The following is a 24,735-nucleotide window of genomic DNA, read 5'->3' on the forward strand; positions in this document are numbered from 1 at the left end:
CCGTCGGGGGGCTCTTTCTCGTCGCCTGTCTGAGGATTTGCAGACTCAGCGCGTACGAGTTGGGTGGTGGTGGCGTCCCTGCAGCGTGGGGTGGGGAGGGTTCTTTCACGTCTGAGGCTCGACGTGGAGTGTCACGGGTCAGAGTTCGGTCTGTGAAGCTGGATGGGCCTGGGTCCCCACCCCGGCTCCCCGGTCACCGTGTGAAGGCCTCAGTTTCCTGCTCTGCGGAAGGGGCTGACAGCAGTCCCAGGCCGCAGGCGGCCAGTGCCGGCAGCCACCAGCACCCACGGCCGGTTCTTCCCCCGACTGCCCCGCGGGGTGCGGTCCTGGAGGAGAGCGGTTCGTGGCCGGGGCTGGGGGGCCGCGGGGCATCCCTCTGCCCTGCGCGTGTGCACGTCACGTTGTTCTCGGCAGGTGTTCAGCTCCGCCGCTCCGCCCCCTGCTTCAGACGTCCCACCCCACCGGGGGGATGGCCCCCAAGGAGGAGAGGTAAGGCCGTCTGCATGAAGTCTGGGCTGGGGGGCTCTCTCGACCCGTGACCGCTCCCCTCAAAGTGAGTGCTCACAGGCAGGAAGGCGGCTCAGACGCTTCTTTGAGCCTGAAAAGAGTCGCCGCGTTTCTGAAAACGGTCAGAAGCAGCCAGGGGTTTGTGGCCCTGCTCGGTGGGCCGGGCGCGCCAGTGCCCCGAGTGTGCCGGGGGCCAGTCGTTTCTTTGTCATAGCCACGCGCTGAAGGGGGCCGTCCGCTCGGTCTGCTCTCCCGCCCGGCGTGCGTGGCCCTCGCCGTGGCCGTGGCGCGCGCTGAGACTGACCGCCGTGTGGGCGTGGCCTGCGCTGACGCTTCCCCGTCGTGTTCTCGCTGTTTTGTAGCTTTCGCGCTGTAGTTCGATGAGTTCGCTGTCGCGCGAAGTGAGCCAGCATTTTAACCAGGTACCTGTGGCTGGCCGTCCCCACCCAGTGTCGCGCTGACTCGGGTCGCCTCTGGTTTCCTTTAAGGGCGCTATACTGGTTGGTCATCGTGCACCCCGTCACTTTGTCACTGACATTGCCCTTCATCTTACTCAGCCCCCACGTGCCTAAGGATGCAGTGTTCCTCTCTTGAAATCTTCTCAAGGGGTGTTAAATGTCCAGATGCACGGACGATCGGATTGACCCTAGGTCTCCTGGCTAACAGATGTCTGCACTTGTCTTTCCTGGATGGGTTTTCCCAAACGGCCGGTGGGCATGGCCTCGCCCCCCGTGTTGTGGCCGCCTGGGTCAGGACGCTCTCGTTTGAGAGAATTCCTTTTTCCGATCCAGCATGAGAAGATTTGTGTTAGGCCGGGCAGTGTGGCAGCGACAGCTGTCCTGAGGCCAGCCTGGCCGGGAGTAGAGGACGACTTCATCTTTTCTGTGTATGGCGGAGCCGAGCTTCCCCATTGGCTCAGCAGGAAGGCCTCGCGTGACTTTTTTCTTTGCGTGTTAAACCGCTGGAGTCCGTAGCTGGAGGCCTTAGGCCTGGAGCAATCAGCAGTCTACTAACCGCTTGAGCCGACGCTGGTGTGCCGTGGCGCTGTGCGCGGCCCCGTCGGGAAGCACTTTGCTCTGCATGCCGCTTCGACTAGTGCCATTTCCCTCTGACCCGGTGCTCCGCGAAGTCCCTGCCTTCTGCTTCTGTGGCTTATTCCAAGTGTTGTAAACCCTTGCTCAGAAAGTGTGTGTGTCACAAACGGAGCGCAAAGCGCTGTGTGCTGTCGTCTTGCTGAGATGAGCTCTCTGTGCCCGCAGGCTCCCAGCGACCACGCGGCCGCAGAGGGCCCGCCCGGGGCCACAGTGCCCTTCTACGACCCCGCGCACTTCGCACAGGTGAGTGCCCGTGCTGCTGCCCGGGCCGGGCTGGGAGGCGGCCTGGCCCGCGGCTCCGCCATGCTGCTCCGGGCCCATCCGACGCGAGGCCTCGGCCGCCCGCCCCTGCGGCGCGTGTTCCGGCCGCTTCCTCTCCTTCCTGCCCCGGGGGTAGAGGCCTGCGGGGGGGGGGTCTGAGCCCGGCTGTCCCAATGCAGACCCTGCCTGTTACAGAGCCCCCCGCGCCCCCCGCCCCTGCTTTGGGCGCCTGCAGCTGAGGTGGCTTCTCAGCCTCTCTCTGCCATCAGCGCTGGTGGCCCTCTGCTGCCTGTCACCGTTACCTCATGGTCCGTGCCTTTATGAGTTCCTCAACCTTCCCTTCAGTTAGGACTTGGGGGGAGCAAGAGCAAATGCGTGTGTCTGTCCCGTCTCCCCCACGTGGTCCCTGCAGCCCTCCCGCGGGGCTGGGCCGTGGTCCTCCCTGGAGCCTTCAGACGCTCAGGCGTGGAGCTGGCCTCACCCCCAGCCCCAGCAGGCCGCAGCACCTTTAGAGGCCCGGCCAGGCTCCGCTGCTGCCTCGGCCACTGGGGTGGGCTGCAGAGAGCGAACAGGCCACCCGGGCCCCTGTGAGGTTGGTGGTGGGCTCTGGTTCGTGCCCCAGGCCCGCGTCACCACGCACTGGTCACTCGTAGTGTGTTCCCCACCCCCCCACCCCCGCGGGAGACGGCGTGCGAAGCCAGTGCCCTTCGTGTCATGTTTCAGGCCTCTGCCACCTCGGGGAGCTCCAGGATGGGGCGCATTGGCCAGAGGAAGTACCCAGCGCTGAACTAGGCCAATCCCGCCGCAGTTAGCGTCTGGGGCCTGGTGCGCTCCCCACGCTGGCTCGACTGCTGGCCTCTGTCCCCAGAGGGACAGGCAGGGGTTCAGACGGTGCTGTCCACTAGCCTCCTCGGCACCTGCCCATGGGACGTGTTGTCGACGTGGTCCTACAGCCCAGCCCCCCTGAGGTCTGGAGGGAGAGGGAAGCTCCGCCTCAACCTTTTACTTCTAGAAGCGACTGAAGGACAAACGCGTTAGTCCCTCGAGGGTGTCGCCCTGACTGTAGCTGGGACTCTGCTGCAGGAGAGAAGTCTCCTCAGGGACGGGCGTCTCGAAACCCGGTGGCCAGGTGCTGCCGTGCGTCCCACAGTCCCTCTGAGACGCTGGCAGAATGGGGGGCCTTTGCTGCCGGAGGGGAACACGGCTGCCTGCTCTGCAGCCCCCACCCTCACGTTCCCGCACCCTGAATGCTGCACCGAGGGGCGCGGCAGCTGTCCACGCGGTACGCGATTCTCTGCTGTGGCCAACACGCTCCCAGCTGCACCGAACTTCCTGTGGCCTGGCTAGCACCCTGAGGGACTTCCCGCCACCAGAGGGCCTGGCTTTGCCACCTGGAAGGGATGAAAGAGCCACCTTACGGGACTTGTGTTCCGGACGCGACAAATCCAGACTGACCAGCCCGGTGCTGACACTGTGACTAAGGACTCTCTTTGATCTGGATTTTCCCGGGTGTGAGTAGCCCCTGGACTCGCCATCAGAGCAGCCGTGTGGACCACCCGCTCTGGATGCAGTGACACCTCCCCCTCCCGGTGGCCTCAGGGTGCAGCCCAGCCCACGGGCTTCCTCACCCGGGTGACAGCGTTGCAGGAGTTGGTGACCTCTGGGAGAAAGTGGCTTACAGCAGCTTCTGGACAGGAGCGCTGGGAGCCGGTGTCTCCGCGCTGGCTCTCCCGCCCGCCTGCGCCGCGTGCAGAGCTGTTGCCTCGCAGCGCCCCTGGCCGGGGAGGACGCCCCCCCTGGACGCGGCTCGCTGGCTCCATCAGCTGTTCTTGAAACTCTCCTCGTTCTCCGTAGTCCCGAGGAACCAGGGGGCGATTTCCACACTTGTGAAAACTGGCGGCGGGCGTTTCCCCTCCTGGCTGCTGGCGCAGGGCGCGGTTCTGGAGGGTCCGGGGAATGGAGTTAGCGCAGGCCCCGCCCACTCCTGGCTCACTGGGTCTCCGGGGACAGACCCACGGAATGTGTTCCAGGGTGTTTCCGACTTGTGTGACTGGACTCACGTGTTCGTGTCGCTTTGGGGAAGGCCGGGTCTTGTTAGGGCGTCTTGGGTCCCAGGGTCAGTGCTCCTGTGATTCCTGGGGCTCGAGCCCCTCGGGGTGCCCTCGGCTTCCTCCAGCCCACCCCAGCCCACTGTTCCGTGTGGCCTGCCAGCGACTTTGGATTCAAGAAGTTCCCTCCAAGGTGGGAGCTGCTATTTTTCCTAAACGCAAATTGTTAAATAAATATTTTGCGCCCGTGAGCGCTCTCACCTCTTGTCTGCGTTTGTTGTTTGAAAGAAGTGAGGCTCCCAGTGCTGGTCAGGGTCAGGCAGCGTCACCCCTAGGTCAGGGTCAGGGTCAGGGTCAGGGTCAGGGTCAGGCAGCGGCACCCCCCTGGGTCAGGGTCAGGGTCAGGCAGCGGCACCCCCGGGTCAGGGTCAGGGTCAGGCAGCTTCACCCTTGGGTCAGGGTCAGGGTCAGGCAGCGTCACCTCTGGCGGTTGGGTGCACAGAGGTGGGGCCCTGAGAAGTGTCTGCCCATCACCCGCTCTGGGGCTCTGGAGGCCATGCCCTGCGCGGGCTGGTGGGTGGGTTCACTCTAGACCCAGCCGCCTGGGTGAAGCCGGCCAGTATGCGCGGGGCCTTGTGTTTTTAGGGTTCGGTTTGTAGAAGTCCAGACCAGGAAAATCTGCAGAGACGCCAGGACACGGGGTGCGGCGGACGCTGGCCCGTGGCCTCTCCCACCCCACAGAGGGGCGCGGATTCTGCGGCATCCTTGGCCTGGCGTTGCCCGGCTCGGTCCTCCGGCCGCTAGGGGTCGCTGCGAGCGCCGCGGCCCCGCCGCCCTGCCCACCGGTTGCCCGGCCGCCGCCGAGGCCCGCACGGCTGGGGAGCAGCCAGTGCCGTGAGGTGGGGGCGTTGGTCTGGCGAGGGGTGGGGGCGCGGGGTCGGGGCGCGGAGTGACCCCGTGGTGGGTTCAGGGGCCCTCAGAGCAGGGTTACCCCTGCGCGGGGTTCCAGGCGCGGGTCGGACTGCGGGGCTCCGGCACGGAGTGAGCCAGGGTGAGGGATCAAGACGGGGTGGCTCTGGGAGGAAACGCGGGGACGTGGGTCTGGCGCAGGGTGACCCCGGGGCGCGGGTCGGGTCGGGGCGATCCCAGGCGGCGGGGGGCGCCGCGGGAATCCTGAGGAGGGTTCGGGGATCCAGGGCGGGGCGACCCCTGGGCGCGAGGCGACCCGTGGGCGGGGTTCGGGGCGCGGGGATCCTGGGGCGGGGCCGGCACGGGGTGGCGCTGGGCGCAGGTCTCGCCCCCCACCACGCGGCCGCGCGGCGGTCGTTGCCCCGGGATACCCGCGGCCGCCCCGCCTGAGCGCAGGCCCGACTCGGGCCTTCGGCCGCCGCCGCAGACCCGCCCGGTCGCCGGCCCTCGGGCCGAGTCCGCGGCCGATGGCGGGCGCGCGGGTGAGCGAGGCAGGCGCGCCGGCGAGGGCGGGCGGACCAGGCCGCGCCGGGACGGCCTCTCGGGGCGCCCCCCCCCCCCCCAGGCGGGAATTCTCCCTGGGTCCTGCCGGAGCGCCACGTCGGGAGGGGGACTTCTCTCTGGGGTAGGGAGCCTTCACCCTCCACTAAGGGGGTGTCAGACCAGCACGTGTAGACGCTTGTTCTCGCTGGGCCGCTGCCGGCCAGTCCATTCTGTCGCCCAGCGCCATAGCTGTCCTTCAGGGACGGTCACTTCATGGAAGTAACAGCCGTTTCCCTCAGGTCTCTGTGGGGGACTCCAGGGTGCCAGGGCCTCCAGCCATGCAGCAGCTGAAGCACGCCAGGCCTGACCGGGAACCCCTGCGGACTCTCTCCTCGGTGTCTGGCCGGGGACATCTGACCACGCACCCCTGACACTGGGCCTCGCTGGCAGCTGCCAGGGAGCCGTGTCGCACCGGGCTGGGTCCCGCCGTTGCCAAGAGCTGGGCCCTGGACTATGCCGTCCAAGGCGGCCTGTCCGGGCCGCCCGGAGGCAGCAGCGCAGCAGCCCAGCGCCCCCGGAGGCGGGACGCTCGGGGGGCAGCCCCTGAACATGGACAAAGACCTCGCCCTCCACGGAGGGTCCCTGCCCACGGACACCTGTCCTGGCCTCGAGAAGAGCCCGGGGGTCCCTCTGAACATCCCAGCAAAAATGAGCAGTGAAGGCCCACAGGCTAAGGCAGAAACGTTCACCCCAAAGCCGCCGAGCAGGCCCAAACTGGAGCGGGCACTGTCCCTGGACGAGAAGGGCTGGAGGAGGCGGCGCCTTCAAACCAGCCACGAGGACCTGGCCGCCCGCAGGGGCAATAGCCCCGCAGGGGGCTCCTTGCAGGGCCAGGCCCCGGGGTCCCCTGTGCACACTTGCTCCCCACCCGGCCTGAGCACTTCCTTGCAGGAGATCCCCACGACCCGCAGGGCCTCGGGATGTGCCCGCGGGAGCCCCACCTCCTGGAGCAACTGCATCTCAGGAATGGTCAGCAGCTCCCCGGACCTCCTGCCACGGGGCGGAGCCTTGGCTGGGGGCACCCCAAGGCTGGCCGGCTTGCTTCCCTCACGCCTGCCGCCTGCCATCGACTGGAACACCGCCTCCGACTCCCTGCGGATGGCACACAGGGTGGACGCGGATCACGCCGACTACAAGCTCCGCCTGCAGGCCAGACTGTGCGGGGCCCACAGTGGCCTGGGCCCCGGACGACCCCCGAGCCCCCTGGCCTGCAACGACTGTTCCCTGCGCTCCGCCAAGTCCTCCTTCAGCCTCTTGGCGCCCATCCGCACCAAGGACGTCCGGAGCAGGTAGGGGCTCCTGGGGGCAGGCGGCATCGTGCTCTTGACTTCAGGGTTTAGCATGCTCCGCAGGACTGTGCGATGGTGTTCTCCTGAAGGTGGACAGGGCAGTCGCCTTCTCCTGCCCTCCACCCCCGGAGGGGCGCCCCATCCAGAATCTGCCCTCTGGTCATGGCTGGGGACAGGGGGTGTGGCTACGAGGCGTCCTCTGCTCACAGCGTAGCTCGCTCATCCGCCCTGCGCTGAGCGGCCTCCCTTTTCAGCACGTGCAGGTCCTCTGCGAGGTCCGCGCTGTGGCAGGCGCCCGCGCTGGACCCCCGGGGCTGTGCTTCCACCAGCCGCATTCGGTGGGCGCCCGCGGAGCGCCGAGGCGAGGGCGTGCGCTGTGCACACGCCTGCACCGTAGCCAGGGGCGGGGGCCTCAGACCACGGCCGAGCCACGTTGGGGAGAGCTCTCGGGGTGCGCTCACGGCAGAGAGGGGACAGCAGTTGTGGTCTGGGCCTGATTTCCTCCGGGCAGGGCCCACGTTTCTGGTGTTCCGGGACTCGGTTTGCTGGGCACCCCACCAGCGAGTGACCTCCTGCTCGGCGCCGAGCCAGTGAGCGGGGGCTTGGTTTCCAGGGCTTGTGGGGTTCTCATCATCCACAGCGACGTCTGTGCAGCTGGCAAAGAACCGGGGTGCCACCCACCTCACCTGCTGCTCGCGGTTCCCAAGGCCACAGCCACCAAGTCCCTCAGACTGGGGGCACAGAGACTTCTGAGCTGCTTGTCTGGACTCACAGCCTCTTGTCCTGGGCCTGGGCTTGTCCTAGGGGCTGGGCCTAGGGCCCTTTTGAAGTGCCCAGGCTGAACCTCAGAAAACAGTCCTGTCCCTTGTCTCCACCCCTCCCCCCACAGTCCTGTCCCCTGTTCCTGCCCCTCCCCCACAGTCCTGTCCCCGCCCCTCCCCCCAAGGACCTGTCCCCTGTCCCCGCCCCTCCCCCCACAGTCCTGTGGGCTCCTGCTTCTCCCCGCCCTGGCACTGGCAGCTTGTCTGAAGCACACACTGGGCCAGACCCTGACCTGGGGGGCCAGGGAGGTGCACCCCTGCAGCCGGCCCGTCCCTGGGTTTGTGCCCTCAGACCCTGATTTCATACCCCGCCACAGGAGCTACCTGGAGGGGAGCCTCCTGGCCAGCGGGGCGCTGATGGGTGCGGACGAGCTGGCCCGGTACTTCCCGGACCGGAGCGTGGCCCTCTTCGTGGCCACCTGGAACATGCAGGGCCAGAAGGTGAGGGGGCCCCCCTCGGGAAGAGGCCGGGGTTCCTGTCAGTCATTTCCAGGGCCCCCGAGCAGCGTGCACAGCCCGCCTGGCCCCACCCGCTCCCTGGGGCCCCCAGAGGCCTCCTGCCGGACCCCCCCACCCCCCGATGTCAGGGCCCGGCCACCGAAGTGTTCTTCAGATCTTGATGGTTTGGAGCAGTTTCGGGCCGATGGCGAATTTGAGAGGAAGCACAGTGCTTCCCCGAGCCCCCCGCAGCCTCCCCACCCGGACGCCCCACAGCTGGCGAAGCTTCCGTGGCTCACCGTCACCCAGAGCCCCTCGCTCACCTGGGGGGCGCTCCCGTGGTTCCCGGGGACCTGACGAGCGCATGTGTCACGTGGGTGGTGGACAGCGGCAGGCACCACTGTCCCCGCGTGTCTCCCGCCAGCGGGGGGTCCACCCTGTGGGCCCCCTGCCCTTGCCCGGGGCCCCGCCCCTGAGCTGAGGGTGCCCGGGGAGCCTGTCGAGGCGAGCATGGAGACCGCAGGCATGCGGGCTGCTTTGCGTCCCGAGCGCCACGATGCCCCAGAGCTGACTTCTGGGCATTTGCTTCCGGGGAAGCCCATTGGCCGCTGTCCCCGCTGGCCACTGTGCCCGCCAGCTTTCTCCCCAGCTAGCCCCGTGCCTCCCTGGGACCCCTTCACACGGTGAGCTCTGTCCCGAGGTCCACGGTCTGTGCTTCCCCGCAGGTGGGTGCCTGGGTTTGCGGGGGCTGGGCGTGGGCTTGCCCTGGCCTGAGGCGGCCCTGCCACAGCAGGGTCCCGAACACCTGTCACCGTGTGTGATGGGGACAGAAGGGCCGTCCCTTCTCGTGGCTGCGTCCTAGCAGACGTCAGGCTCGGGGGCCGCGCTGGCCACATGCAGCCGTTCTGGGCGAGGACTGACTGGGACACGGAGAGGCGGCCTGTCCAGCCCAGGCTCCCTGGGTCACGGGCCCCGGCCCTGCTGGGTTCTGCTCTCCCGCAGGAGCCCCCTCCAAACCTGGACGAGCTCCTGCTGCCGGCCGAAGCTGACTACGCCCAGGACCTGTACGTTGTCGGCGTCCAGGAGGGCTGCTCTGACAGGTAGGCCCGTGCCTCCCCAAGACCCCCCACCCCCACCCCCGTGTGGGTCAGCACGGGCCGCAGCCAAGCCCCGGCTGAACACACGAACTGCTTTCTTCTCAGATGTGACCTCGGAGAATTTAACATGAGTGAGATTTAGTTTCTAGTGAATAAAGCGCTGCTCAGAGATCACAGACGCAGCGAAGGGCAGCTCGGCCACCGGGGCCCCTGCAGGCTCCAGCCTGACCCCGGAGCGTCGCTGGCCTGCCCCGGGGCCCGTGGGGCCACCGCTAGCCTGTGCTGGGTCTGGCAGGGTGCCTGCAGTGCCGTTGAGGCTCACTGGGCCGGGGGCGCGGCCCTGGGCAGCACACAGCTGTCCCAGCTCCTCACGCACCAGGCGGCCCACCCGCCCGGAGCGGACGCTTGGGGCCTGGACTCTGCTCCCCGGGGAACCTGGCCGCCAGGGGTGGCCTCACTCCTGCCTGGCCTGGGACCTCTTCCTGGGCCTCTGCCAGGCGGGCCAGGAGCTCCCACTGGGGCCGTGGCAGGGGGCGGGGCCCAGCCCCGCATCGCCGGAGGGTTCTGAGACAGCAGGGCACGTGGGCCTGTGCCGTCGCCGGGCACGGATGCGGGGGGCCCAGCCTCTGGCCCCACACGCCCGGCGCCTGGTGTCGCTCACCCGCCATTCTCCTTGCAAGACAAGGAAGTCTGACGTGGGGTCCCTCCCGGCGGCTCCTCAAAGGGCTGTCTGGCCCGGGGTCCAGGGGTACAGAGCTGGGGCGCCCCAGTTCCCTCCCCAGGCAGCCTCCACTTCCTGCTGCAGGCGGGAGTGGGAGACGCGCCTGCAGGAGACGCTGGGCCCCCACTACGTCATGCTGAGCTCGGCGGCCCACGGGGCGCTGCACATGTCCGTGCTCATCCGCCGAGACCTCGTCTGGTTCTGCTCAGGTGAGCCGGCCCGGTCTGCGCTGCCCGCCGGCCGTGCCTCTGTGGGGGGTGGGCGTGTGCCCGCAGAGCACTGGGGGCCACAGGGGGCGCGGACAGCCAGGGGCGTCCGGCCTGGGTCAGCCCTCTGCGTCCTGCCCCACCCAGAGGTGGAGAGCTCCACGGTGACCACACGCATCGTGTCCCAGATCAAGACCAAGGGGGCCCTGGGCGTCAGCTTCACCTTCTTTGGCACCTCCTTCCTCTTCATCACGTCCCACTTCACCTGTAAGTCACCTGCTCCTGAATCTCGGGGTCGTGCGAGGACACCACCCCCTCCCTGTCCAGCGGGAGGGACCAGCCTTAAGGAGCTGACAGGAGAGCAGGGTGCTGGGTCTCAGCTCGGCCTGGCAGCCTAAGGGGGCCCAGGCGCCCGTGATGGGGGCCTTCGTCCCCCGGGGCCCCGTGCTGGGCTGGGCTGCTGTGGGCAGTCGCTGCGGCACGGAGCATGCTGCTGCGGGGAGGCGTGTCCGCCCGGCCAGCCCCCAGCGTCCGCCTGGGCACTGGCTGCGAGCACAGCTGTCCTTGCAGCTGGAGACGGGAAGGTCGGTGACAGGCTGCTGGACTACAGCAAGACCGTCCAAGGCCTCGCCCTGCCCAAGAACGTGCCAGACACCTGCCCGTACCGCTCTGACCCAGGTGAGTGGACCTCCCAGGAGAGGCGGCACCTCTGCCTCGTCCCCTGCACTCTGAGTGGGGACAGACTGTTCAGAGGTTTGAGAACTGAGATCGAGAAGTCCCAAGTTCCTGAAATAAAGCCACCGTGAGACTGGGTGTGGCCCCTGCCTCCGATGTGCCTGTTTAGTGGCTGGGCAGACGGACGCCCGGGAGGCCCAGGGGCTTCTGCCCACATCGTCACGATGTCGCTGCTGGGCTCTGCCTGGTCCTCGCCGCCTGACGCCTGCCGTGCCCCGACCGTGGGCTGTGCTGTGACGACCTGAGTGTTGGTGGCGGGCGCGGCGGGGCGCGTGATGGCCCTGAGCATGAGGGCCACTGTGTGCGGCCCACACGGCCTGCGGTTTCTGGGTTGTCTGTCACTATGTGAAATGAAACAAAACCACACTCAAATGTCAACTGGGAAACGGCTGCAGCCCGCGCCCCGGCACCCCGAGGCCCCAGCCACCGGGTGGCTGCGACCTGCTTCTCGGGGGCGTCCTTGCCCCGTTGCGGCTGTGTGGCAGGGGACGCAGACTGGCCCTTGTCACTGAGGCGTGGCTCGAAGGGCGGGCGGGGCTCACGCACGCTCTGCTTGTGCCGCAGCGGACGTCACCACGCGCTTTGACGGGGTGTTCTGGTTCGGAGACTTCAACTTCCGCCTGGGCGCTGGGCGCGTGGCCGTGGAGGCCATTCTGAGGCAGGACCCGGGCGCCAGTGTGCCGGCCCTGCTGCAGCTCGACCAGCTCACCCGGGAGATGCAGAAAGGTGGGGCGGGGAGGGGAAGGCTCAGGGGGCGGGGCGGGCTCCGGGGCTGGGGGTGCAGCCTGAGCCCCGCGCCGGCCGGTCTGAGGCGGCCTGCGCCCGCTCCAGGGTCCGTCTTCAGGGGCTTCCAGGAGCCGGACATCCACTTCCTCCCGTCGTACAAGTTTGATGTTGGGAAGGATGCGTATGACACCACGTCCAAGCAGCGGACGCCGTCGTACACGGTGAGCGGGCGGCGCTGCCGGCTGGAGGGGCCGGAGGGGCCGGTGACCGCGCCCCCCAGTGCCTCCTTGGGGGCGGCCCGGGTGCCGCCAGCCACGCTCAGCCCGGGCACTGGTTTTACTAGAGCCGCTTGCTTGTCGGCCAGTGTGCAGGGTGACAGCGTCCAGGCCCGGCCTCTGCGGCTGGCGGTGGACAGGCCACTGGAGGCGGGTGCCAGCTGGAACCTGGCGCCTCTGCCCATGCCCACGGGACTGGGGGCACCAGTGTGGCCTGAGGGCAGTGAGGGGGGCCTCGGCACCTGGCCTGGACGCCTGGCAGGGGCGTGGGTGACGCTTGGGGAACGGACGGCATGGGGCCGAGCCGCAGGGCCAGGCGAGGTTGAACGCACAGCAAACCGGGCGCCGGGGTCCGCGCCCCTGCCGTCTCCCCGCAGGACCGGGTCCTGTACAGAAGCCGCCACAAGGGCGACATCTGCCCACTCAAGTACTCATCCTGTCCCGGGATCAAGACGTCTGACCACCGCCCTGTGTACGGCCTGTTCCGGGTGAAAGTGAGGCCCGGGAGAGACAAGTCAGTATCCGCCAGGCCTCTTCTCTCCACGCGGGCAGCCTGGGCTCCGGGCGGGGGCAGGGCCCTGCCCACTCCTGGGGCGGGCGCCCCCTTTGGGTCTGGGTGCGTGCCGTTGTCCCCTCGCGCCCTGGCCCTATGTGGGGATTGCTGCCACGGCTGGATCGGAACTGGGTGTCACTTGGGCAACATTCCAGAGAGTGGGGACCTGGCCAGGCCCCTGCACACGACCCCCAGTCACGTCAGCGGAGCCTGCCTGGCCCAGGCTGTCGGCCCTGGGGGTGGGGTGGCCCGGCCAGGCAGGCAGAGGGCCGGTGTGGGCGCCCCCTGGTGGCCGGCCCCGCCCTTCCTCGGTGCTGACCGCGCTCTCCTCCGCAGCATTCCACTAGCTGCCGGCAAGTTTGACCGCGAATTGTACCTAATAGGCATTAAGAGGCGGATTTCCAAAGAGATGCAGAGACAGCGAGCACTGAAGACCCAGCACTCCAGTGCCGTGTGTACCGTTTCTTAAGTTTGCCAAAGGACCGTCTCCCGCCGCCGGGGGCGTATCTGACCAAGACCCCCTGGAAAAGCCAGGCGGCGGTGCGTGGGGACACCGATGGCCCGGCCCTGGAGTCCTGCGGGCCTGGTGAGACCCAGGCAGGAGGCTGGCGCCCGCGGGAGCCACGCCCACCCCATCGCTGGGCAGGAGCCGGTCCGCTTAGATGCGTCACCCGTGCCCCTGCACACACCTGGCTTCCCCCTCTCGGCGCTGGCCACGCCACACCTGTCACTGTCACTCGGCGGCAGACGTGAGCAGCTCGCACAGCGCTCCTGCCAGCCTGTGCTGACCCTCCCGACGCCATGCTTGCACACCCACGGCCACACCATCGTCCAGATCACCTCCAGCACCCCTTCCTCACCTGAGCACAGCCAGCCCGGTACTGGGGAGGCTGCTCGGTGGGGTGACCCGGGGTCCCAGATCCCATGGCACACAGAAGGGCCACACTGAGTTATTCATAGGGCCAAAGCCAGACTATGTCCAGGGAGTGACCGCAGTCCCCACCGCGGGGCCAGAGTGCAGGTGAGGCCGACGTCCCGGGGCCACAACCTGGCTGTACGGGGCTGGGCCTGCTGTCCACCGCCACCCCCGTCTCCTCTGGCTTTGCTGACGGCAGGCCATTGGCCACAAATGGCACGAACAAGCAGCACATCTCTGGCCTGAGCAGCCGCCGGCAGTTTAGAACGTCACCACACAGCCACCCGGGCCGGCACTCCACCACGCTCGGGATTTTTTTCAAAGGGCTTAGAGCCCATTCGTGCTCCGTCTCCTCCCATCTCTAGGAAGATTCATAGGCTTTGAATGTGGAGCAAGCTAGGGGCATTCAACCTAGTCTCAGATTATTTATTTTCTGTATTTATATTTTTAAATAAATGCACATATTGAACCCTTGCTGGCCAAAGATTGAGTCCTAGAAACAGTCGGTCTGTGCTCATGCCCTTTGCTCACGATGTCCTTGCAGGAAAGGCAGGTCCGCTCTGCCCAGGCCACCCCGCCCACGCCATCCATGCCCCGCCCACAGCCCGCGGTGGTAGCTAGAAAGCAAATACTTCCGACGGGAGTGAATCGTGACAAGTCAGCTCCAGCCAAGTCCATACAACTGTTACTAGTATCAACTCTAAATAAGATATAAACTCGAAGGCAGCGCACACACCTCTGCTGAATCTCGTGAAGACTGTGGCAATGGCGCTGGAAGTGCGATTCCACAGCCTCTTTCTGGGCATCTTCTCAGACCCGAACCACGGAAACGGGACCCGAACTGGGACTGTGAGGAGCAACTCTGGCCCAAGCCTGGGCCTAACGTCCGGAGCCATCACTACCTTCATCCAAGTTCACGGGTCAGTTAAGCGATTCGTTTCCTATCAGCCTTTAAGTTGTGGGTGGGTGGGATTTTACTCGGGAAGGCAGTTTAAAATTCAAATTAATGCAAACGAAGGCAGTTTAAAATTCAAATTAATGCAAACGAAGTGCCCGTCTGGAAAGTGGCCGCTCCACGTGGAACAGGACTGCGCATGGGGTGCTCCTGGAGCCCAGGCCTCACCCTGATGCGCCGCTGGTGTCCTGGCTCCAGGGCTCGCGGGGCCTGGCCCGGGCCTTGGGGTGCCGGGGTGCCAGCCTGCCGGCCCTCGGGAAGCACGGCGCTCACGGGCAGCTGGACGAGGGAGGAGGTGTGGGGGAGCACGGAGAGCTGCAGGCTGCGATGGGCTCGGGGCTGGGAGAGCAGTGAGGCGTAAGGGTGGTGACATCCAGGGCAGGGTGAGGACGGAGGAGAGCCCCGCGCCCCGAAGGGGGAAGGGAGGCGGCCAGCACCAGTGTCAAAAACAGACAGCTGTCGGCCTTAGCAGTTCTAGAATGTTCACAAAGCTGCCGGGCCGTTTGAAGCCCACCTCCAAGTGTGCAGGAGGAGCTTAGAGCGGACACCCGAGGTGCTCGCGACCCCAGTTCTTCATGAGCTGCTCCCGTCTTAGCACAGAGTGGCAGCCACACTGGCCCCTCTCAGGGGCCAGGCGTGCCCCCCAGCGTGGTGGCGGAGGGGCGTCTGCAGCAGCAGGAACGCGCCGTCACTCCCGCCGCTGGATGGGGCTCGTCACCCCGGCCTCTGCCTGTGGACGGGCGATGACAGGCGCACACAGCAGTGCAGGCCCACGCCGACTGCAGGGCAGGACAGCACCGTGCCAGTGGTAACCGTGTGGACAGGACCCGGCAAAATGGAAACCAGGGACGCGGGCATTCGGCTCCCCCCCGCACCTGCAGGGGCTGGCTCCCGAGGGCTTCGGAAAAGGGGACGCGCAGCCTGGCAGCTGCAGGCAGGAAGCCGCCCTCTGCCCCAGGAGGCCCCGGGTCTTGAGAGCGTAATTTTGAGAGCTGTGAATCTGTCCTATCACCAGAGTCAGGGTGCCTCATGCTCCTACAACATCCACGCACCTGCAGAACCCACGGCTCCCAAGCCTTTCCCCCGGTCACGTGACTACGACTGCTGCTTCCAGGAGCCGCCTCACGCCGTATTCTGACACTTCTGAAAACGCTTCGCGATGCTGGGTGGAAATGAATGAGCTCGGCGGGCGGGCGGGCGGGCGTGCGTGCGTGTGTCACGGCCACCCCGTGCCTCCTTCTTAGGGAAGCTGCTGGTCAGGGAGGGCCTTTAATTGTCCCATTCTGAACTGAGCAGGAAGGACGGCAGACTGCGCAGAGCACCCTGGGACCACCGGGGTGCTTAGTGACCACCTTGGGAGGCAGCAGCTCAGTATGGATGGCATAGGACTCTCAAGAAGCAGACAGGCTCTGACGGCCCACTGGCCTCAGTGGCGAATCTGGCGTGACCAAGTACTAGACTGGGGACCCTGCAGCCACCCCACCTGCGGAACCTCATGAGGCACAGGCGCCGACCCCGCTCGCCACAGCAGCTGCTCTGAGCCTTTCCGCCCCTCGCCGTGTCTCAGGCTGGCATAGAAAATATTTATTCATTCCAGTGGCTGGTACGTTAGATTCGGGGGGGGGGACTGAGCTGTGCTTTGGTGACATTAAACGCGTTCGCTCGGTTAGAAGCGCCCCACAGTTTGCTCCTATGAGTCTGTGCTAAGTTCACATCCAAAGCAGCTCCGGCCAGCGCTACCGGAAGAGGCGGTAGGTCTTGGGCAGGCGCCCGTCCCTGCTCGACAGCGCCACGTGGATGTGCTCGTACGAGGGCAGGTCGGCCAGGTTGCCCAGGGCGGCTACCGCCGGGTTCCCACGCAGCATCTTAGACGCGACCCTCTTGATGTCTTCCGGCTTCACATTGCCTGGCACAGAGAGCAGAGAACAGGGGCACGCCTGACGCCCACATGGAGTCCGTTCCCTGCGTCGTGCTGTGCAGATTGATCTGCCACAGCTGCCGCCAGCTGGCGCGGAGGTGCTGAGGACTCCAGAGGGTCCAGGCACTGTGCGTGTGGACTGCAGGGTCGTCAGGACAAAGGCCCAGCAGGCACCCACGTAAGTGAGAAATAAAACGCTCCTCGCCTGGCAGAGCCCGCGGGCTGTGCGGACAGCAGGGGCGGGAAGGAGCGAGGGCTGCACACGCGGCCCGGCCTCAGAAGGCAGCGTCTGGGACCCGGGGGGCGGTGGGGAGCGAGCAGCACCCACAGCCCTGGCCACATGCCGAGCGGCAGGTTCACAAGGCCTGAGACTTGGGACTGTCGAGCTGGGGAGTCTGGGGGACGCCCCAGGGGAGGGTGAGGGCCCGTGTGTGGGTGGGGCAAGCGTTGTCCCTGCAGCTCTCCCAGCCCAGGAGACCCCAACTACGCAACCGTCAGCTTCACGTAGGTGACAAGCTGTGGTGGCAGCGGTGCTGACCCTCTGGGTTGCAGACCGTTTCAGAATCTGACAAAACAAAGATAAACCTGTCCCCAAGAGAGTCACGGCAAACAGAATCTGGCACACAACCGAAAAAGTACCAGGCCCTCCTGACGGTCACCTGTGGGAGGCCATGAGAATCTGGGCCGGCGTCGGCCGCGGAGCCACGAAGGGCCCTGGAGCTACTGCCCCATGTGTACTTGGCGAGAACTCACGGATGAGCGTGCACAGCTCGTGGGGCAGCTTCCGGGAATGGGTCGCCAGCACCTGCCTTCCCACGTCCTCGAAGATCACAGGCCGGGACTCCAGGTTCATCATCAGCATGGACATCAGCTGCGTCTTGGCTCGCTCCAGCTCTACCTGAGGGTGACAGCCAAGTCGCCTGGTTCATCTCCCCCCGGGCTCCCACCAGCAAGGCACTCAGCCGCCTCAGCCAGCAGGGCTCACAGAATCATGCCCTAGCCCAGGGGTGCTGAGGGAGCATGCCTGCCACGTCCCGCCTGGCCTCCTGGGTCAGGGTCCAGACTATGTTTGACAGGGCTATCGCCACATCTGAAATGAGGAAGAAACAGGCTTCTCTTGGGTTCTTATTGTTTAGAAACTTGGCCACACAGCACATAAAGGGTAAAATGTCAAGCACCAAACTCCAGGACCCCAAAGCTGACCACGCATCGAAATCACAAGGGAAATGAACCGCGCACACACCCTGGGGCATCTAGTCCCTGCCCCCCAGGAGACACCAAGGGAACAGCCGTCTCCCAACTCTGCACTGAGCCTCTCTGACCACGTGTGACACTTAAAGCTGAGTGTAGCCGTCGGTTCATAAAGTCCAGCCTGAAATTCGAGGGCACAGAAAGGAGCTGAGAATGCCAGATTCTCAAAGGGTCTGAATCGGGGCGCTACCAGACCTTGCAGAACAAATACTGGACGTACTAGCTGTTAAAATTCCGCGTCCTCTCTAAGTATGATAATTCCCACTTTACAACAAGGCCTTTTTTAATTTTGCAGCTTCAGCAACCACTAAACATTGCCCTCAAACCGATCTCACGTTAGAGAAAACTTTATCCAGCAGAGCGCTAGCAGACCCACAAGTGTTCACTTGTAAGTATGTTTTTATTATCAAAATGACACCTTTTCTGATTAAAAAAGGAACATGTGATCACTATAAAAAACACGAGATGTACAAAAAATGGGGCCTGAAGGTGAAGCACAGGCGCCAGCCCAGAGGGAGGCACACGGCCTCGCCTGCTGCCGCTCCTGGCACTGCGTGTGCGTGCGCGTGCATAAACCCTGCAGTTTGTACCGGCTCTGCTTCCAGAAGCAACAAGGCTTCTAAACATGCAGGATATCAAAAAATGAGCTAAAAAAAATGAGGGAAAAAACTGAGATTAAAACGAGACGAAACCCGGAAAAAGCCGGAAAGCCCTGAGAGCGGCTCGTTCTCTGCGGGGCAGCGCCGGCGCACGCGTGCCCAGGGCGGCCGGGGAGGACGCCACCGTCTCTGCTCCTCCTCTCAGCAGTGCGGGAAAAGCACACGGGCAGCAGGACGTGCGGGGCCAGTCAGGTGCCAGCCGACCGGGAGGCGGGCGCCCCGTGGGGAGACGCCCAGCATAGGCCTGGGGCACCCCCAGGCGGGGACTGCTCTGGCAGTGGCGCCGGGGGCGCAGAGGACAGCCCGCCCGGCGCTGTGGGGCCGTGGGGCAATGGCGCCTGGCCTGGCCGCGCTTACCACATCCACGGTCCCGCCCATCAAGACGAACTCCTTCGTGATGATCTCCACCATCTCCCGGACCTGCGAGGGGAGCGCCGAGAGTGGGCTGCTGACCCGGCCCGCCGCAGAGACACCTGCTCCAAAACGGCGGCTCCACCCCCGAGACGCGGCCCGGCGGAGACGCCCTCACCTGGCGGGGGTCGGCGCTGGCGTGGATGCACAGGAGGCCCGTGTCCTCGTAGCTGTGGTGGTAGGCAGTTGCGTTGTACATCCAGTGGTGCCTGTGGGGACACAGAGAAAGGGACACCGGAGCGTGCCATCGTGGTGTGATGCGCCCTCCGCCGGGCGGTGGCCCTGGACGGCATGCCACACACCTGTTGAGCACGTTGAGGTAGAGCCTGGTGAACATGCCCTTGCCAGGCCCGCCGGCTGAGAAGGAGCCGCCGCCGCCCATCATCATGTTCAGCACAGCGTAGGGGATGAAGTCCGCCTCCTGCAGGGAGCGGGGCAGAGGTTGGCCAAGGGCACGCGCCCAGCCTGGGGTGCGCGCGCCCGGCCAGGACTTACCAGGAAGGAGCAGCTCTCCAGCCCGATCATGATGTGCGTGAGCTCGGGGAAGGGGGCGGGGCCCAAGCTGACGTTGGACATGTCTCTCTCCAGCTGTAACGAGGGGGCAGCAGGCCTTGCAGATGCTCTACGAAACCCCGTGCACACGGAACGGCCCAAACAGGCCCTCGGCTCAGCGGGTGACACGTGCATGCTCTGAGGCCAGGACGTGCAATGTGATAAAGCCACGACCGCACAGGTCACCCTAACACCTTCGGGACAGACACAGGAAGCCACAGAAAGCGTCTACCGCTGCGGCGGCGGGCCTTTCCCAGCGCACTTTACCTTGATGATCCCCCCGGTGTACTGTGCTACCGACCGATCCACGTCCACAGCGGTCTCGCTTCCCCAGGCCGGCTGGGTGCCCAGGAGGTACTTTCTGGCGCATTCCACGAGGTGGTCGTGCTCCACCCCGACCCCCGCCAGCACCATGCGGTCCGGGGTGTAGTAGTTCCTCAGGTACGAGTGAAGCACCCCCCGGTCAATCTTCGCTATGTTTTCCGTGGGGCAGAAACGGCGGAAGCCAACCGTGTTCCCCCTGTAAGCGGCCTGAGGAAGGACGCAAGAGAAACACAAGTGACGAGGAGGGCGCCGCTGGCTTTCCTCAAAGGGCCGGGCCTGCTGTCGCCCCAGCTGTGCTCAGGGAGCCCGCCAGATGCCCCGCTCAGCTACAGCGGGGCGGTGGCAGCTCTGCGTTTACTGAACAATGACAGCCACCTCTCCGGGAGGGACATCCCTACACCTGTAAGGGGCTCGTTCCAGAGGAGCGGGAGGCACGTCATCACTGTGAGAACTGGGCGACGAAAAACGGGCACGAAGAGCAGATTCGGAAAAGGAGCGTGTCCCGCCAACACGCGTAACCCGCAAGGACGTCAGCCGGCAGGCCGCCCCTCCCACCGCCCTGGTGTCAGTGACACCCGGTCTTCTGTTTTACCTCGTGGAGCATCTCCGTGAGAAGTGGTTCCGGGTCAGGCCGCATATTGAGATCTTCCAGCTCAAAGCGGACAGCCATTCGCGTCATCTCAATTTCTTCATCTGCAAAGGACCCAAAGACGAGGCTCAGACCACGGAGGCCCGCTGGGAGCCGGCCCGCATGTCCTCAGTTGCTGGGTGTGGGCAGTCTCCTCTGCCTTCGTCTGGGGCGGACCTGGGGGGATCAGGCCTCTCATCTGGCTCTGCCACCAAGCAGCCACCTGGACCTGCTCTGAGCCTCAGCACCCCCCCCCCATCAGGCCCCAGACCCATCACAGACCCAGTACCGCTGTGTGCGATGACAGCGGGTGTGAAGGCACAGACCAGTGTCAGCTGCTGAACCCAGTTACAGGAAGACGTGGCCCAGGCTGCGTGAAACAGAGCCGTCAGGCCGGCTGGGACAGCCGCACGGCCCCTCCTGGCCCCTCCCTGGCAGCGAGCTCAGTGTCCTGCCATTTGCAGGGCTGAGGAAGGGCGTGGAGACAGGGACCCATCGCTCAGGGCACTTAAAGACGGTCCAGATGCCCTTCTGAAATGGAAGCGCCGAGTTCACTGTGTCGCAGATGCCGGGGGCCATCTCTCGGTCTCAAGCACCAAGGACTTTCCCACTCACCGGCGTTATCTCCCAGGAAACGTGCCAATGCTTGGCAGGTGAGCCTGAGGGCTCTGACTACAGTGCTCCCACACACCTCCCAGTGTCCCGGCCCGTGCCCGTCGAGCGGCCCGGATGCACACCTGTTAGCCTGGGATGCAGGACCACGTCAGCCAGCAGGCCAACCACCGTATCCAGGCCCTTGGAGTCCGCGGACACAGCATACATGGTGGTATCCCTGGAAAAACCGACAAAGCTGGGCACCGAGGTCACGACGGGTGCATGCCAGGCGGGGGCCATCGTTCTGCACCCGCACACGGCTCCCTTTCCCGTAGCCCATCCCACAGCGTGCGCTCCTCACAGGCAGGCACCACAGCTGCCTGCGGGCTGCGTGTGGAGGAAGCGGCGCTGTCTGGCCAGCAGAGACAAGAGCCAACTGGAGCTTCCTACAGCACGGGCTCCCTCCACAGGGGGCCCTGCCCTGGCCCACAGCGCCCACACCCCTCTGCGCTCCGGCGACAGGCTGGCCCTCCCCGCAGCACACCGCTCCTCCTCTGCAGTCTGAGTGTCCCCTGCATGAAATGACTGGCCAATGTGGGACTGTGCCTAGTCTTAGGTGGCCAGGGGACAGAGACTACTTGTAGCATAAGCTCAGAACACGAGGCACTGTGATCAGACAGGCACATGCATGACAACCAGAGAACCATGACACGGAACGCAGTCGAGGAGGAGACTGCGCAGAAGAGACGCAACTGCTGTGCAGACAAGCGAGCCTGTGAGGGGGACACGGCAGCCAACACCTGTGCAGAGCGGGGCTGTCCTTGGGGGGTTGCAGGACCACGAGGGAGAGCGGCAGGGACAAAAGCCTGAGCTGAGGAAGAGCGGGCTGTGTCGGGGTCAGGACACTGGGCTGTGTGACCAGGAGTTCCCTGGGGAGTTGAAGAGGTCTGGGGCCAGGACACGGAGGAGCTAACACCTGGCACCGAGCACGCCTGTGCTGCTGGGCACCTGGGCGGGTTCTGAACAGGCCTTCGCGGAATATGGGGACATGCAGCCTCCACGCTAACACGCGCACGTGGTGTTCGGCCTTTTACGTACACGTTTCAGTGGTCAGACTTAAATAACCGGCCCCTTCAAAGGTAGGATCTTCATCCACCCATCTCGTCCTGCCCCGACAGAGCTCTCTGAATGTGCCCCGCACCCGGGACACGACTGTCACCTGCCCTGGCCCACAGCGCCCACACCCCTCTGCGCTCCGGGGACAGGCTGGCCCTCTCCGCAGCACACCGCTCCTCCTCTAGGCTGAGCCTTTGCACCACTGTTCCTGGGTCTCAGCCGCCTACCTCTGCTCCGTTTGGCAAAGTCCTTCAAGAACCAGACCAAGTGTCACGGTTTCTATCCGTAAGTTAATTACCACTAACTTTCCTGACTCCAGACCAAGTTAGTGGCTCATGCCCCATGCTCCCACCACCCGTGGCTCCTGGCTCTTGTACCCATTACCTGTGGCACAGACTTCTGCAAATCTATGAGCATCTCGGGGACAGGGCCTACTCTGTGTCCCCAGTGCACAGCAGCTGCCTGGCTCAAATCAGAGTAAGTAGCCTACAGGGAATCGCCTGGCCCTCGGAGAGTGCCCCTTTGTGTGAGTTTTGCTGCCTGTGTGTTCTGCCCACCCAACGCTCTGCCCAGGCCGGGGCTCACATCTTACTCGACCCTCACAGCCTCTGAGGGGAGGGGCTCAGTGGGACTCCAACCAAGAACAAGAACAGTTCCGCATGTATGCAAAACAAGCTTGCGTGTAAAAACTGGCGTACCTTGACGTCTGGCAGTCACAAATACCCCCGTGTTTTTCCAAGGTAAGCAGGATTTCATCTTTGCTGTCGAAGCGATCAGTGGACTAAAAGAAACAAGAAAATCTATTTAGGCTTAGCAATCCCAAAGAACCTTTAAAATGCGATTTAAAAACACAATTTATTTCTGCTTTCGAAACACAGAAAGTTAAATTATCTATTACCATTAACTTAGCGATTTCAGCATTTATTAAAACAATCATCCTAAAAAAAGGAAAACTTGATAATCTTCCCAGGTATAACCTTAAAATTTACAAATTGGAACTGACCGAAAATGCCAACTTTTCCAAAAAGTGAGCAATTCCACTAAGATAATTTGCTTCATATCTTGATCCTGAATTAATAAGAACTGGCAATAAAAAGAAAAAAATTGACAGGTTATATCAACGTTCAAAAGCAAAGAGTTAATCAAAAGAAACCTCGAGTTAAAATTGTGAATATGACTAAAAAACCACATTTAATTACGTGAGGGTGAGGAGCGACGTCAATACCTCGATTGTGATGGTTTTACAGCTATATCCATGTCAACGACTATGGAATTACATACTTTATATCTGTGGTTGAAAATTTTTAGTTACAGAAACGTAGAAAAAGGGCAAAAAATCCACCCCCAAAATGGCCACTGTTCACACTTTGGTTCTTGAGTTCTCAGATTTCATACTGCGCTTTTCCATGCAAGCTGCGGCTCACAGGTGACGCACTAGTTACGAGTGACAAGCAACTGGCACGTGAGCGGTTAAAGCAAACGGGACCGCCCACGCTGCCAACGGTACTTACTTCCTACGGTGCAGAACTGTCCGAACTTATTCTGGGAAGCCACGCGTAGCCCATTATCCAGTGTGGTAACTTTGGTTTCGAACTTTTCCTGTCCACTGACTGTAGCGAAAACGGGTGTGGGTGCGCCGGGTAAGGGAGAAGAGAGGGGGACGCTGGGGTAGGCACCGCCACTACTGAACAGTCTGTTCGCAGGGGCTCCAGACCTAAAACAGGAAGATGGCCCAGTTACAACGGGCTCGAGATGACAGGACCTGCGATGACACCTGGTGCCGTCCATCTTGTTCCGTCTGCACTATGAGGGGACATCTCCCGTTCCCAGGGACTTGCTTCCACATGCCCGCAGACATGCACAGGAGTGGTCGAAGCACTGTGCCTGGCTGCAAAACCCGCCTGAGCCTGGGGACCTGCGGCAAGTGGGTTGTTTCTTGGGTCAGAACTGCCATTTCTGTAAGAACAGCACCTTGCCAAGGGGGCCGGGCAGGGTAAAGCAGGGCCTGCGCACAGAGCACTCGGCAGAGCCCTGCCCTTCAACAGCCCCCCGAGACTCCCGAAGCCGTACTCCTCAACCTGGCCGGGAAGGGCCTAACGGTCTTGCCTCCTACCGCCTCTTCGAACTCATCCGCGACCCCGGAACAACTAGGCCCCAGTCCCATGGCCTGTTGATCCATTCCCGGAACACACTTGGCTCGTCACCCCCACAGCTTGCTCTCTCTGGCCCACTTGCTCTTGTCACGTGGCTGACTTCTCATCCTTCATCTCCTGGTTCCAATGTCATCTCCTCAGAGGTTAACCCGCATCACTCCACCAGAAGTCGGTCTCCCCGCTGTGTTCCACCCCTGAACGCTGCTCATTTATTTCAAAGCCTTCACGTGACTGCTGAAACCCGTCTGCATCCACTGCCCCGGGACTGCGACTTCCCACCGCGTCCCTGGGCCCAACACACGGCTTGGCTATCTGTACCCGTTAACTGAATGGACACGCCAAGGTGGGGAAAGGCGGCCTGGCCACCCGGGCCGGAGGGCGGTGGGGACGGAAAAGGGCACCATCAGGAGGCGACGGGGCAGAGCACGGAAGCCGAGGGCCCGGGCCCGGCGGGGGCAGAATGCCGGCTCCGCGGGTCTGAGTGGCCGAGGCCCCGCCGGCCGGCCTCACAAGGGGCACGCGGCAGGAAGCGGCCGGGCGGAGACGACACGTGACCTCGGACCAGTCCGTCGGCCAGGGCGGGGAGGGCGGGAGCGGACCCAACAGCCGGGGAGCGGAGGGGCGGATGGGACTCGAGGTCCAGGGCGCCCGGCGGGAAGGCGCCGCCGTCGCCCCAGGAACGAGACTGGGGTCCCGCACTCCGAGCCCGACCGGCCGGCGCCACGTCTGGGCGCAGGGAACCCAGAGGCAGAACGTCCCGAGGGCCGCGGGCCGCCTCAGCCCCCGGCCGAGCGTCGGCCGGGCCCCCGCTCACCTCAGCCGCGAGCGGACCCAGGAGCGCGGGCCTCGCAGCAGCCGCGTCGCCGCGAACACCGCCGCCGCCATCTTGTGTCTCCGCCCACCGCTTCTGTCGTCACTTCCGGCTCCGCCCCCGGCGCCCCGTCCCCCCGGCGCCGGCCCGCGGCGTTCGGGCGC

At 64.5% G+C, this 24,735-nt stretch overlaps 3 protein-coding genes across 18 annotated transcripts in view; 2 read left to right on the forward strand and 1 right to left on the reverse strand.

The window, feature by feature from the left end:
* SEC16A (SEC16 homolog A, endoplasmic reticulum export factor) overlaps window positions 1–4,170 on the forward strand; it is a 28,175-nt gene extending 24,005 nt beyond the window's left edge. For 8 of the 10 annotated variants that reach the window (XM_016153069.2, XM_016153071.2, XM_036239230.1 and 5 more), the window contains 4 exons: window positions 415–489; window positions 870–929; window positions 1,767–1,844; window positions 2,586–4,170. In XM_016153069.2, coding sequence (XP_016008555.2) covers window positions 415–489; window positions 870–929; window positions 1,767–1,844; window positions 2,586–2,654 — 282 coding nt within the window. In that variant the 3' untranslated portion in view covers window positions 2,655–4,170. Of the gene's footprint in view, window positions 1–414; window positions 490–869; window positions 930–1,064; window positions 1,845–2,585 lie in introns of all 10 variants that reach the window. The other 2 variants (XR_004956320.1, XM_036239234.1) reach the window with 2 other exon arrangements.
* Window positions 4,171–4,738: 568 nt separating this feature from the next.
* On the forward strand, window positions 4,739–13,683 carry INPP5E (inositol polyphosphate-5-phosphatase E). Of its 4 annotated transcripts, none has more exons than XM_036239258.1 (11): window positions 4,739–4,809; window positions 5,662–6,711; window positions 7,850–7,973; window positions 8,973–9,070; window positions 9,873–9,997; window positions 10,142–10,261; window positions 10,553–10,672; window positions 11,294–11,455; window positions 11,561–11,676; window positions 12,108–12,244; window positions 12,620–13,683. In XM_036239258.1, the coding sequence occupies exons 2-11, from the start codon at window positions 5,876–5,878 to the stop codon at window positions 12,750–12,752; spliced, it is 1,971 nt and encodes a 656-aa protein (XP_036095151.1). In that variant the 5' UTR covers window positions 4,739–4,809; window positions 5,662–5,875; the 3' UTR covers window positions 12,753–13,683. The 4 variants fall into 4 exon arrangements, with proteins under 4 accessions (XP_036095151.1, XP_016008547.2, XP_036095152.1 ...); XM_016153061.2 differs by having other exon boundaries at window positions 10,565–10,672; XM_036239259.1 differs by lacking the exon at window positions 4,739–4,809 and adding an exon at window positions 4,828–4,961.
* Window positions 13,684–15,697: 2,014 nt separating this feature from the next.
* On the reverse strand, window positions 15,698–24,679 carry PMPCA (peptidase, mitochondrial processing subunit alpha). Of its 4 annotated transcripts, none has more exons than XM_016153063.2 (13): window positions 24,575–24,676; window positions 23,119–23,321; window positions 22,611–22,690; window positions 22,306–22,388; window positions 20,635–20,729; window positions 19,862–19,962; window positions 19,213–19,476; window positions 18,889–18,981; window positions 18,696–18,814; window positions 18,512–18,602; window positions 18,340–18,402; window positions 16,826–16,970; window positions 15,698–16,060 (listed from the first exon to the last, which is right to left on the reverse strand). In XM_016153063.2, exons 1-13 carry the CDS (start codon window positions 24,643–24,645, stop codon window positions 15,891–15,893), a joined length of 1,578 nt encoding a protein of 525 aa, XP_016008549.2. In that variant the 5' UTR covers window positions 24,646–24,676; the 3' UTR covers window positions 15,698–15,890. The 4 variants fall into 4 exon arrangements, with proteins under 4 accessions (XP_016008549.2, XP_036095188.1, XP_036095186.1 ...); XM_036239293.1 differs by lacking the exon at window positions 24,575–24,676 and adding an exon at window positions 23,509–23,788 and having other exon boundaries at window positions 15,891–16,060; XM_036239294.1 differs by lacking the exon at window positions 15,698–16,060 and adding an exon at window positions 16,076–16,637 and having other exon boundaries at window positions 16,732–16,970; window positions 24,575–24,679.
* Window positions 24,680–24,735: the final 56 nt, after the last annotated feature.

This window comes from Rousettus aegyptiacus, unplaced genomic scaffold, assembly GCF_014176215.1.
Source record: "Rousettus aegyptiacus isolate mRouAeg1 unplaced genomic scaffold, mRouAeg1.p scaffold_m13_p_3, whole genome shotgun sequence".
NCBI classification, from domain to species: domain Eukaryota; kingdom Metazoa; phylum Chordata; class Mammalia; order Chiroptera; family Pteropodidae; genus Rousettus; species Rousettus aegyptiacus.

Bases quoted from the DNA above. Each gene is read 5' to 3' on its own strand.
- INPP5E (XM_036239258.1), top strand. From the start codon at position 5,876: ATGCCGTCCAAGGCGGCCTGTCCGGGCCGCCCGGAGGCAGCAGCGCAG. The intron at 10,262-10,552 runs GTAAGTCACCTG...CTGCGAGCACAG, and splicing joins CATCACGTCCCACTTCACCT to CTGTCCTTGCAGCTGGAGAC. The intron at 11,456-11,560 runs GTGGGGCGGGGA...CGCCCGCTCCAG, and splicing joins CACCCGGGAGATGCAGAAAG to GGTCCGTCTTCAGGGGCTTC.
- PMPCA (XM_016153063.2), bottom strand. From the start codon at position 24,645: ATGGCGGCGGCGGTGTTCGCGGCGACGCGGCTGCTGCGAGGCCCGCGC. The intron at 18,982-19,212 runs GTAAAGTGCGCT...CCCTCGTTACAG, and splicing joins ACACCGGGGGGATCATCAAG to CTGGAGAGAGACATGTCCAA. The intron at 18,815-18,888 runs GTAAGTCCTGGC...CGCTCCCTGCAG, and splicing joins TGGAGAGCTGCTCCTTCCTG to GAGGCGGACTTCATCCCCTA.